At 46.3% G+C, this 12,454-nt stretch overlaps 1 protein-coding gene across 1 annotated transcript; it reads right to left on the reverse strand.

The window, feature by feature from the left end:
• Positions 1-11,546: 11,546 nt before the first annotated feature.
• LOC142423124 (small ribosomal subunit protein eS12-like) lies at positions 11,547-12,034 on the reverse strand. Its single transcript, XM_075528311.1, has one exon. It carries the CDS (start codon positions 11,979-11,981, stop codon positions 11,583-11,585), a length of 399 nt encoding a protein of 132 aa, XP_075384426.1. The 5' UTR covers positions 11,982-12,034; the 3' UTR covers positions 11,547-11,582.
• Positions 12,035-12,454: the final 420 nt, after the last annotated feature.

The following is a 12,454-nucleotide window of genomic DNA, read 5'->3' on the forward strand; positions in this document are numbered from 1 at the left end:
TAGTCTACTGCCGTGGAGCTGATTCCAACTTGAGGCAGCTCATAGGGTTTCCAAGGCTATAAATCTGTTCAGAGTAGATTCCTCATCTGTCTTCCACAGGTACTTAGATCTGGACTGCCAACCTTGTGGTTTGTGGTTCGACACTTACCTGACAGCCCACAGTTCAGCAGATTCAGCCTTGGCCCAGGTGTCTTGGAAGGCTGGGGATCAGTAATGCTCCAGGAAATGAGGCTAGAGGTATTTCTAGACTGATTTCTTTCTTCTGTGTGAGGATCATGGGTCGACAGATCTCCCCCCCCCCCAGTAATTGAATTGATATTATATAATAAACTTCCAATGTTAAGTCGTATTGGAAAAGAGTTGTATATATACATCACCACAGTCAGTTCTAGAGCTTTCTCCCCCTTCATTTCCTCCAACCTCCCCCTGCCCCATATCCTCGATAAACCATACACCAATTATTGGCTGCATACATTCACCGTTCCTGTGCTTCCTATACTGGAAAACATACCCCCCAAATCATAAAAACAAAGCAACCACAACAAAATGGAAACAGTGAATATATCAAAAAGAAAGAAAGGAACATCAGTGGCAATATTAAAATAAACCAAAGTGAAAATCTCTGGAGGAAAAAACAAGCAGGAAATGTTGAACATTAGAACAAATCCAAAATGGGTCCAGCGGGTGACCTGATGACCAGGTACCATGTGCTGTAATGCAGGGCACACTAGTCGGTCTGAGAGTGTGGCTGTGCTCGTCCCTCACCTGTGCTCAGAGGAAACCCACTGGCGGCTTCATCTGTGAGGCTCCTGCCGGTGGGTTTGGGATCCCACTGTCAGCACAGCCTACTGCAAACGGAGTGTTCCCAGTTTAAGCTCTCATCCGTTCCCTCCTTCAGATCCGGACTTTGTTTGTGACTTTCCTGGGATTCTATCAAGATCTGTGTCCACAAGTGACTGGATTTGGGGCTCCCACTTAATTCCAACTCCAACCCAATGACAATGAGTTTGAATGACGTGACCGTGCCAGAAGCTGACCTCGGCGTTGGACGCCCTTGGATCACTCAGGCTGGCGTGCTTCTTCAAGGCGCCCTTGGTGCACGCCTCACCAAGGTGACTGCTAGTTTGAACACGAGCCTGTAAAACACCAGACACCATTCTTGTTGTTCTTTAATCATTTTATTGGGGGCTCTTACAGATCTTACAACAATCCATCATTCAACGGTATTAAGCACACTTGTACATATGTTGCCATCATTTTTAAAACATTTTTTCTACTTGAGCCCTTGGTATCAGCTCCTTATTTTTTCCCTTCCCTCCCCCACCATCCCTCCCTCATGGACCCTTGATAATTTATAAAGTATTATTTTTTTCATGTCTTACACTGACCACTGTCTCCCTTCACCCACGTTTCTGTTAGGACATCATTTTTTCCAGTAAGCAAAGACTCAGAAATAACTGAGAGGACTCAGTGGTGCTAGAAGCAGACCTCTCGCCGGTCCTTGTCTTCTCAGCCACATGGCCCCGTGGCCCCGACCCTGCTGAGGCGGTGTTACAGAGCTCTTCTAGTGCGCCTCATCAATACACCCCACTCTGCCAAAGGCTCCACCTGGAGGCACTTGGCTCAAGCTGTAAGTCAGCAAGCCAGGATCCTCAAAGTAAGGGCCGGAGACACCTACCTCCACCAGTGAGCCTCCTGCTGAAAGGGCCTCGGGTGTACTTGCTCCACGGGCCAGGGAGTCCGCTGCTCTGGTTCTGCGGCTCTCCTCTGCTGCTTCTCTGGTGTCAGCGTTCTTTCCCTGAATCAAGGATCCCCAGTGCACAGGGACCTCAGCCCTCAAAGGACATGCCCCATGCTCGGCGGCAGTGAGATCCCTTCTCTTGCTTCTGAGATGGCTTCTTTTAGACCCAGAGAATGACAAAATGGACCCGTCTTCACATCACAATTCCACGTGTTCACCACCACAATCATCTCTGTTAACAATCACTTACAACTGGATCATATAATTCTGGCAGTATTTCCCCCCAACTTCTCTCACCCAGAGCCATCGGGAAAGGGTCCTTTGGAAGGAGTTACGAAGGCCGTGGCTGGAACATCCACCTCGGGTAACTCATGGCACTGCACCCGTGAACAGCAGAACAAGACACACACGGTTAGTCCCGCGTCCTGCTCGCGGTCACTGCTAGGTCGGAGTCCATCGTGGGCCACAGTGTCAGCCTGGCGGAGGGTCTTCTCTTTTGCTGATCCTTGACTTTGTCAAGGGCCTGGTTCCCTCTGATCACATGTCCAAAGTATGCCAGATGCAGTCTTGTCATCCTCTGCGTCTTCCTGGGTGCCAGGTGATAGCTATATGGTAATATAGTGTGACGACATGGGCTCTGGGCTTACGTTTTGCCTCTGCCCTTTACCAGCTCTGTGACTCTAGCAAATAGAACCTCTCCAAACCGCAGTTGCTACTTTGTAAAATAGGGTTGGTAAAAGTGCCTTATTTTCCACACTGTAGAGAGGATTGGGTGGGGTAACGGGTGTTGTTGTGCGGTGCGATGGAGTCAGCTCCGACCCATAGCGACCTGTGCACAACAGAATGAAACGCTGCCCGGTCCTGCACCGTCCATCCTCACTGTTGTTCCCATGCCTGAGCCCATTGAGTCAATCCATCTCCCGAGGACCTTTCTCTCTTTTTCTGCCTCTCCACTTTACCAAACATGACGCCCTTCTCCAGGGACTGGTCTCTCCTGACCATATGCCCGCAGTATGTAAAACGAAGTCTCGCATCCTTGCCTCTAAGGAGCCCTCTGGCCTTACCTCTTCCAACATTGGGTGTTACACAGTAAATAGTCATTGAAGGCTAGCTACTATTAATAGGTAGGATCAATTTGGTTCAAGTTACAGACATATTGGAACAAGAGGATTTTGTTGGCTCCTAGAACTCTGTCCAGGGAGGGCTGGGGGCGCAGTGGGGCAGCAGGGACAAATGGACCAGGCAGTTGACCATTTCCTGTTTGTGTTCTCTGTGGTGACTTCTTTTTTTCCCAGACTGATTTTTTTCCCCTACTTGGCTGAAACCATAGCAGCATGCTAACAACCGTCCAACTTGTTTCACCATGGGCAGGACATTTCCACATGGTTCTAATTTGAAAAATCACAAGGGAGACTTCGGATTGTCTCTGCTCAGGTGACAGGGCGACCTTTGTAGTCAGAGGTCTGGGGAGCCGTGTTTGACAGCACCCGTTGAAGCTGCTTAGGTAGAGCAGAGCCTATGGGGTAGGCAAAGTAATGGATCTCTCCGGTGTTATCTAAAGGTTCTTTGCACGGTGCCTGGCACTTGGTAGAAATGAAACAGACAACACCCCGCCCCCTTTTCCTTTCTTTCCGAGTCCCATGTCCACTTTCTATTGCGCAAAAGAGTAATCCAGAGAAGCAAGACAACTCAATAGAGAGTGAAAGGCTCTCACAGGACTCGTGGCGCAGGCTGGCCGGGACTTTGGAAATGGGGGGATCATAGAGCCCAAGGCTGCATGCAAGACCCCTTCCTGAAGGCAAGGCAAACGTTATGCAGTGATTCACACCTATGTTTGGAGCACCAGTGGGGGATACATATTTAAGATTCTTACCGATCGTTCATGTCAACCCAGAAAGCTCACTTCTAGAGTGTCAAAACCATGACGTTCATTGACATTGTTTACCTCTCATGCAGACTAATAAGTTAGCCGGCCACAGTTTCATGGCTGTTAGGCGAAAGACATCCAACTTCCGTGTCGGAGACAAAGGGCAAGGATTCGTGGCTTGGCTGGTAGAAGGAGCTTCCTGTCTTCTGTACTAGTTCCCCTGACCCCCAAAGTGTCACATTGGCGACATGGAGGTGGCTTGGGTGAGTCCTGTGGACACAGTGAACATGTATCACAGCTGCAGAACCAGAGTTTAGGAAATCCCCGATCTTTTCTAAAGAGGATGCCCAACCTCTGCCCTGGATGGAGACCGTATCTTTATATTTCTGGTCTGTCTTCTGCCATGTCTTCTGTCTCCCAGTGCTGTTAGCTCTATGGACATCTTTGTAAAGAGAGTCGGGAACAAAAGCTGATACATGCAGAAATGTCAGAGACCCATGGAGAATTGTCTGCCAACATATAGAACTTGTCTCAAGGAAGACATACCTGAAATGCAGGCAAAGATTTATTCATAAAGCAACCAAAAATCCAATCACAGGTCCAAGGTGGGAGAGCTGAAGCTGACTGCTGTTGGAAATGTTTCGAGAATGTTTCTGAAGATCTCAAAATGGCAAGTAGCAATGCTGACATGGAAAGCCAACAAAATGGAATGTGTGTTTTGTTAACTGTGTAGAACAATTTATTAGAGAAATAATTGAGAAAGAACTTTTGTACATTGTTGACATTCTTTCTCCAGGCAGCGTGTCTAGGGACAATTGATTTGCTTTCTTTAGCTTTTTTTTACTTTCAATTTTTCTATAATGAACTTACTATTACTTTTATAAAAGCAGGGCCTACCATCAGAACTTGGCAAAAAACAAGGACAGGGAGCATGAAACAAGCAGAGGGAAGAGAGTTCAGTTAAATTAGATGTCCAATTAAGCGATCTGTTTGGCTGCGAAATATCTTTTTGACAGACAATTAGTTCTGGGCAAGTCAAATGTTTCAACAGTTTGTTCTTATGGGGCAATTAAAATAATTCATATTTGATGTGCAGAAGAGTCACGGTAATTGGGAAAGTTTTCCTGACAAGAGTAACACTTGAAACTGGGCTCGTTTCATTTTGTTGTCTTTCCCTGGCGTTGTCCTGATTGGAGGAGGGTTTTCGGCATGAGCAATTGTCCAGTTAGTTCTACCCAGGGGTAGTTGGGCAGGTGGATTTAAGGGTGGAATTTCCCATTGGTTAGAGGAAGTTGTCAACAATAACAAAGTTGGCAATAATATAAATGTGAGCACCACTCCACGCACATGCACATGAGTGCTTCTCCTGGGCCAGACATGGCGCCAAACGATGCCGTTTTCCATCTTGCAAATACCTTACACGATGGAGATGATTTTCTAAGTGACTTGTGGCAAGGTCAAAGAGGCTAAGTGACTTGTGCAAGGTCAAAGAGCTGGCGATTGTGAATCCAAGTCCGAGCAGTCAGATCCTGCGAAAGAAACTTGTTTCCAGAGAGCAGCTCACACCGTCGCAGGAGTGAGCCAGCCCAGGCTGGCTCAAGTCCATGGATGAGATGACAAGCTGGCAAACTTTGCCGACTCCCACCGCCACCCAAGCCAACAAACCAGGGAGCTGTTTGTTGTTTAAAGCATTTGTTCAGAGTGTTTAGGACAGTGACAAAGAGTCCAAACTTACGCTCAGAGACCATGGTCTTGACATCATACCGTAATATAGATGCACCACCTCCTTTCCTGGAGCCAAGGAAGATGGGGGTGGGGGTGGGCAAGACTTCATCTCATGATGTTGGATGTGTGGTCAGGGGAAACAGGCCCCGGAGAAGGATCTCTTACACCTCATCAAGCCGAGGATCAGCAAAAAAGATGACCCTCAGCAACACGTTCCTGGACCTGCAGTCGAGTCAGACCCAAGTCACAGTGACCCAACATACAGCAGAATGAGCCAGCGGCCAGCCCGGGGCCGGCCTCACAATTGTTCTTATGTTTGCTCCCATCGTTGAAGCCACTGTGTCGCTCTGTCTTGACCAGGGGTCTTCCTCCTTCGCTCTGCCCCTCTACCAAGCCTGATGTCCTTCGCCATGGACTGGCCTCTCCTGTGACACAGCCAAAGTATTTGAGATGGGGCCTCCCCATCCTGGCTTTTCAGGAGCACCCTGGCTGTCCTTGTCCCAAGACAGGAGAGGTGGTTCTTTGGCAGTCCCTGGTACGTTCAGTATTCTTCAACAGCACTGGGAGTGTTTGAAAATAATTTTATGTACCTTTCTCTACACTTTCTTGGATGTCATTGTATTTTCCTTCAAGGTTGGTGTGGCCTATGATATTGGTTCCATTTCAAAGAAAAACAAAATCAGAAGTCTGGACCTTCAGGGTTATTGGGCAGCTTCCCTCAGGTTCCCCAGTGGAAACCCCAAACCCGTTTTTAAAACCCATTTAAATAATTTCATTTTCAGCATCGTGCAACTTTTATAGGAATGATATTTGCAAATTTTCCTTGAGTATTCAAGAAAATCTCTGGATTGCACAATTTAAAAGACTAAATCTTTTTAAAAAATCATTTTATTGGGGGGCTCGTACAACTCTTATCATAATCCGTCCATCCATCCATTGTTGTCAAGCACATTCGTATATTTGTTGCCATCATCATTCTCAAAACATTTGCTTTCTACTTGAGCCCTTGGTATCAGCTCCTCATTTTCCCCCTCCCTCCCTGCCACTCCCTCCCTCATGAGTCCTTGATAATTTATAAGTTATTATTATTTTGTCATGTTAAAAGACTAAGTCTTACAGTAGGTAAATTATATCTCCCCTACATTCCTCTCTTTCTTCCTCCCTCCCTCCCTCCCTCCCTCCCTCCCTCCCTCCCTCCCTCCCTCCCTCCCTCCCTCCCTCCCTTCCTTCCTTCCTTCCTTCCTTCCTTCCTTCCTTCCTTCCTTCCTTCCTTCCTTCTTAGAGGGTCACAGTTTGTTCCGGGACCCAAGTGCCTGAGATTGAAGGTAGTAGAAGGACGATGAGTAGATGGCGGAAATTTGTAACCAGCCATCAACTGGAATGGCACAGCGAAGCCCCCGTGCCTCCCAATGGTTAGAATTTAACAAAACAGAGAGACATAGCTTCTCATTGCGGCACTTAATTAACCATTCCTCTTCTTCCTGATTTTAGTTTTATGCCTCATGGTTCTAAGATAGGATTTTATTGTACTTAACTACAAATTAAGCCCAACCAAGGATGCTCCTCATGTTTCTCCTGCTTCCATTTAAATTTATAGATGGTAGGGTGATACAAAGTGCCGACAGATGCCACATGGAAGGACTGTAAATTTTTTTTTTAATAGAGACAGGAGACATTTACCAGTGTGATTGCTTTTCTAAATACTATGTCGACTTAATTAATTTTTTTAAGCTAACACTGTTGCTTGGTGCCTTAAAAGTCTTTTGATCTGAAGTTCTCAAAGAAGAAGTACACCAGTTCCTGTCCAGTCCATGCCCACTCGGAGCAGACCTGGGCTGCAGTGGGTTTCCACGGCTTTGGGTGTGGATTTCCAGGCCTGTTTTCCCGGGTTCCTCTGGATGAATTTGAACTACTAACTTGTTCTTGAGCAGTTGATCACTTCGTTATTGGTATCATCCAGGGCCTCTAAGAGAAGGCACCTGAAATATGTGGTGATAGAAAGGAATAGGGACAATCTTTGGTAGAAAATCTATTCAGTACTTGCGAGACCCTTCAGGAGGAACTGGTGGAGCAGTGGTCGGAGCCCCAGCTGCTAACGGAAAGGTCAGTGATTCGAATCCACAGGAGGAAGACATGGGGCTCTATCTGCATACCCCAGGGACACAGCCTTAGAAACCAGCCCAGCGGGGCAATTCTTCTTTGTCCCATCCAGCGGCTGGGAGTTGGCATTGAGGCAGGCAGTGAGTTCAGTGGGGCTTGGTAGACCTTTCACACCCAGTCGCTCCAGTCATCCCGAGAAGCGTGGAGGCTGGTTGAACGCCAGCATTCAAGGGGAAGAAGGGAGACTCAGAAAGATGACTGAGCCCCAATCCCCCAAATACTCGAGAGCCTGGCCTCCTATCTCCAGGAAGACTTCTGGAATTCTAAAAATCAACGTGCTCCCAATCACAGAGGGCGTGGGTGGGCTCCATGCGAGGGGAAGAGGAGGCGGCGGTGGGTGCTGCGTTGTGTCAGGGCCAGCAGGCAGTTCCAGTGGTACATGCTGGTTGATGGATAGTGTGAAGCACATCGCACTTTTGTGAAATGAATGTAGCCCATGTGGGCAACCGGAAGCTCAGTAAACCGAGAGGATTTATCTTTCCACTGTGTTTGAACAAAGACTTTGTTAGGTGAAGCAATTACATTGTGGGCCTATGGGAACTCAGAATGGTAATGAGATGCCCGGAAAAATGTGAATTCTTATTTATTCCTCTCTTAAAATTCAAAATAAAGGGTCCTGTGGACACTGCCTGCAGTCCCCTTTTGGAATAAGCTGAGGGAATTCCTCATGAAGAGCTCCGCGCTGCCCTGCATGGGCAAAGGGCTCTGCAGTTTAGAAAGCCGTCCCTCACATGTCCCTTCACCACCTCCAACAGACCTGGGAGAGGGAGGGGGAGTGCTGTCACCTCATTTTATTTGTGGGAACCCTGAGGTTTGGAGAGGTCAGTGACCTGCCCAAAGACCACACAACCAACAGGTCAGAGGCAAAAGCAGGGTGTGAGTTCATCCGATGTACACCCTTTTGAACATGATTTTGGAGTGGAGTAAAGCTCTCTCCAGAAAAACGGCGGCGTCTGCCCCTGGACACTTAGAGCTCACTTGAGCAGCACTCAGCGGCATGCCTCCCATCTCGCTGCTATTTTTGGATCTGCTTGGTCTCTTCAAAGAATCCGAGGATCTGCGTGTGGATGCTCCTCGATTTTAAATTCTGTGTTTAGAAGCGTCGTTGGCACTGTCACATCGTTAAGGGGTGTGTGTATGTGATAAAACAGGCTCTGGAATGTACATTTCTCCAATTCAGATTGAGCTTTCCCATCAGTCCATAATAGTAAGGTAAGATCACTCACTGCCTCCCCTTCTCCCCTTACCATCCTAGATTGTCCAGAGTTCAAGCGCAAAGGTAGCCACTTATAATCTTGGGGCCAGGGCCAGTCCATGGGAGAAGTGGTGGGGGTGACGGGGCAGGGAGGTGGTGTTTAAAACAGAAGAAAGACGGACTCTTCCTGCTCCCTTTCGCTTAAGAAGCCCCATGCTGTCCGGAAGGGGCATCTCCATTTTATGCAAAAGTACAAGGCGGGCTAGCCTCTCTGTGTCGTGAAGTCACTGGCTGTGTTCCGGCCGTGGAGCAGTTGAACCTGGAATTGGTGACACAAGCTGGAGCTGCGGATGAGCAGGGAGAGATGCAGCGCCAGCGTCTTCATTTGGCAAGGAAAGGCGTACTTGTTCATTAGCAGGACTTTGGCGTATATGGAAATGAAGAAGCCATTTGCGTTATTAATTTCCTGCCAGCCGTTGGATTAGCGGGCCAGCCATTACAGGCAGGCATTCCATTTTGCTGTCAGAGGCAGTTGAACCAGTTCCTCCTCGTGTCGTTCAGTGCAACTGAGTCAATTCTGAGTCAGCAACCCTGCGGACAACAGAAGGAAACCCCGCCCACGCCTTGGCCATCCTCATAGCTGTTTGTATGTCTGAGACCATTGTTGAAGCCACTGCGTCCATCCATCTTGGGAGAGGGGGGGCTTACTTTTTTTCACTTACTTTTTTTTTACCAAGCACGCTTTCCCTCCCCAGGGACTGGTCGCTCCTGACATGTCCATAGTAGGTGAGATGATGTCTTGCTGTCCCTGCGCTAAGGAGCATTCTCGCTATTCTTTCAAGACAGATTTGTTTGTTTTCTGGAAGTTCATGGCACGCTCACTGTTCTTCACCAGCACCAGAGTTCAAGTGCATCCATTCTTCTTAAGTCTCTCTTATCCAATGTCCAACATTCACATGCAGATGTGGTCATTGAAGATACCATGGCTTGGATCAGGCACACCTTAGTCCTCAAAGGAACCTCCTTGCTTTCCAAGACGTCTAGTGCAGCACATTGACCCAATCCAATGCCTCCTTCGATCTCTTGGCTGCTGCTTCCTCGAGGTGCCAAGTGAGACGAAATCCTTGAAAATTTCAGTTGTTTCTCCATTAAAAAAAATCATTTTATTGGGAACTCTTAACAGTTCTTACAACAATACACACATCCATTGTGTCAAGCACATTTGTACATATGTTGCCATCATCGTTTTCAAAATATTTTCTTTCTGTTTGAGCCCTTGGTATCAGCTCCTCATTTCCCCCCTCCCTCCCTCATGCACCCCTGATAAATGATAAATTATCATTATTTTCAGATCTTACATCATCCACTGTCTCCTTTCACCCACTTTTCTGTTGTTCAGTCCCCTGGGTGTAGGGGGTTATATGTTGATCCTTATGATCGGTTCCCCCTAGAAATGAACATGTTTCTGCTGCTTCTTTTTTTAATCGTAACCGTTTTATTGACATAAAATTCACCTACCACATCATTCACATACCATGTCATTCAATGGTTTAAACAGATTAAAGTTTTGTGCAATCATCACTGCAATTGGTTTTAAGACTTTTTTTCATTCTTGTACTCATTATTAGCTCCCCATTTCCCACAACTTCTCTTGACAGTACCCTAAGCAACTACGAGGCCAGTTATAGTCTCCATGGATTACCCTATTACCCTATTTCTTCTTCTTTTTTTAAAAAAATCATTTTATTGGGGGCTCGTCCAATTCTTATCGCAATCCATCCATCCATCCATTGTGTCAAGCACATTTGTACATTTGTTGACATCATCGTTCTCAAAACATTTGCCTTCTACTTGAGCCCTTGATATCAACTGCTCATTTCCCCCTCCTACCTCATGAACCCTTCATCATTCATACATTTTTATTATTTTGCCCTGTCCTGTATTTCATGTAAAGAAAAACATAAAACAAAAGCAAAGACCCCCCAAATAATAACAAAAATATCAGTTTAAAAGAAAGCAGAATATAATACTAATAAAAAATCGAGAAAAAATTTGAAACAGACCAAGGGGAGAATAAATAACAATGTGTTACATTTAATCTAGCTAGATGAGCACCAGTCCACTTTCTGACCCGCTCCGTCTCACAGCCAGGTTATTCACATCCCTGGTCAGTGGTCAGAGGGGAGTCTCTGGAGGCTTCATCCATGTTGGGACCTTGCAAATGTATTTTGGGTTTTCATAATTATCCTTAATCTCTTGTAAACACGGTGCTCAGAACTTAAGCTCTAATACAGTTCCTTCCACCGGTCTTGGATTTTATTTACAATCCTTGGATCACACAGGCTCAGGTGCTTTTTCTGTGTGCATTTAGCTGACACCTAACTTAGATAGCTACTTGTTTTAAGACAAACTTTAAGATCCCAAGCATGATGCTTTCTGATAGCCAGGCACCATCTGATTTCTTCCCCACACTTGGCTGTAGTACCTGTATCTTCCATGATCTATTTATGAGGGCAAGTATTGAGGAGGGCCAGGTCCCAAGAACTGATTGTTATTCGGTATGGCTTACACTTTTGAGTGGGAGCTCAAAATCCATTCATATACGCCCTTAGTCCATTTTAGAGAACATATTTTCATTTACTGGGGGAATAATATAAGTCATCCCCATAGGGCATACATACGTTAATTGTATTGATAGTACCATTAGTTTAGTCAATAGTGTAGAATTTAAAATACTGTTTGGGAAAAAGTATACAAGACACTTTTTTAGATGAAAATACATGTACTGTTAACTTGTACAGATTAAAAATGCAAGTGACTGGTCACTGTACTAGCCTTGGAGCTAGGGCCAATCTTTTTTTTTTTTTTTTAACAATTAGCCAAGTTTTATTTGCTCATTTTTTGCATTTAAAGTATTCTTCAATAACATCCTTGGCTTGAGATTCTTTGCCATAGTCCTTAACAACCACACAACTGCAACCAACCACTTTCCGGGGTTTTCCTTCTCTATCAATTTTGCAGAGGCCCACCCACTCTCCTAGTTTCTTGTTGTCATCAACCTTAATGAGGTTGATCTGGTGTTCAGCACATAGGGCCTCCACCAGCTTGACATACATCGGCTCATCACAGTTGGATGCAAGCACACAAAGATGAGCTTGGCGCTTGTCTAAGGCTTTGGCAGCTTCGCGGATTCCACGTGCCAGGCCATCGTGGAGGAGGGCGGTCTTCAGCACCTCTTGTAATGCAGTGTTAACGTCCATTACACCTCCAGCAGCAATGCCTTCCTCGGCCATGGCGGTAGGTTACGGGTGGGACTGAATCTTGAACACACCGGAGCCTCCGCCTCCGCACAGCTCGGCGGGGACAGGGAAAGAGAGGGCCAATCTTTTAATAATGTTCACTCACTAAGGCAGAACCATGCCTGCTGGACTAAGATATGTCGCAATAAAGCAAAGAGAGTATGAAAATAGAAAATATATTAGCAGTCTTAAGTGGCCAATTATTGGACACCCTCAAAATAATAGATTTAATCCCAAGTCTAGTTGGGACCCAAGTCTATAACCTTGGGGTAGTAGTCATTTGCTTCTTCTAGTAGGGTGTTTCAGCCTTAAGTCCAAGGGAGTATTTCAGTTCCTTAAATCTCCTGCAGGTGTGTTTAAGGTGAAGCCTGATTCACTCAGTGGGGTTTGCAAATCGGATCCTTCTGGTCTGCCCTATGAAGGACATTATGCACCTTGAAGGGGAAAAACACATCTAAAAGCCCCAG

This window comes from Tenrec ecaudatus, chromosome 12 (genome assembly GCF_050624435.1).
Source record: "Tenrec ecaudatus isolate mTenEca1 chromosome 12, mTenEca1.hap1, whole genome shotgun sequence".
Classification (NCBI taxonomy): domain Eukaryota; kingdom Metazoa; phylum Chordata; class Mammalia; order Afrosoricida; family Tenrecidae; genus Tenrec; species Tenrec ecaudatus.

Coding starts and splice junctions, on each gene's coding strand:
- LOC142423124 (XM_075528311.1), bottom strand. CDS start 11,981: ATGGCCGAGGAAGGCATTGCTGCTGGAGGTGTAATGGACGTTAACACT.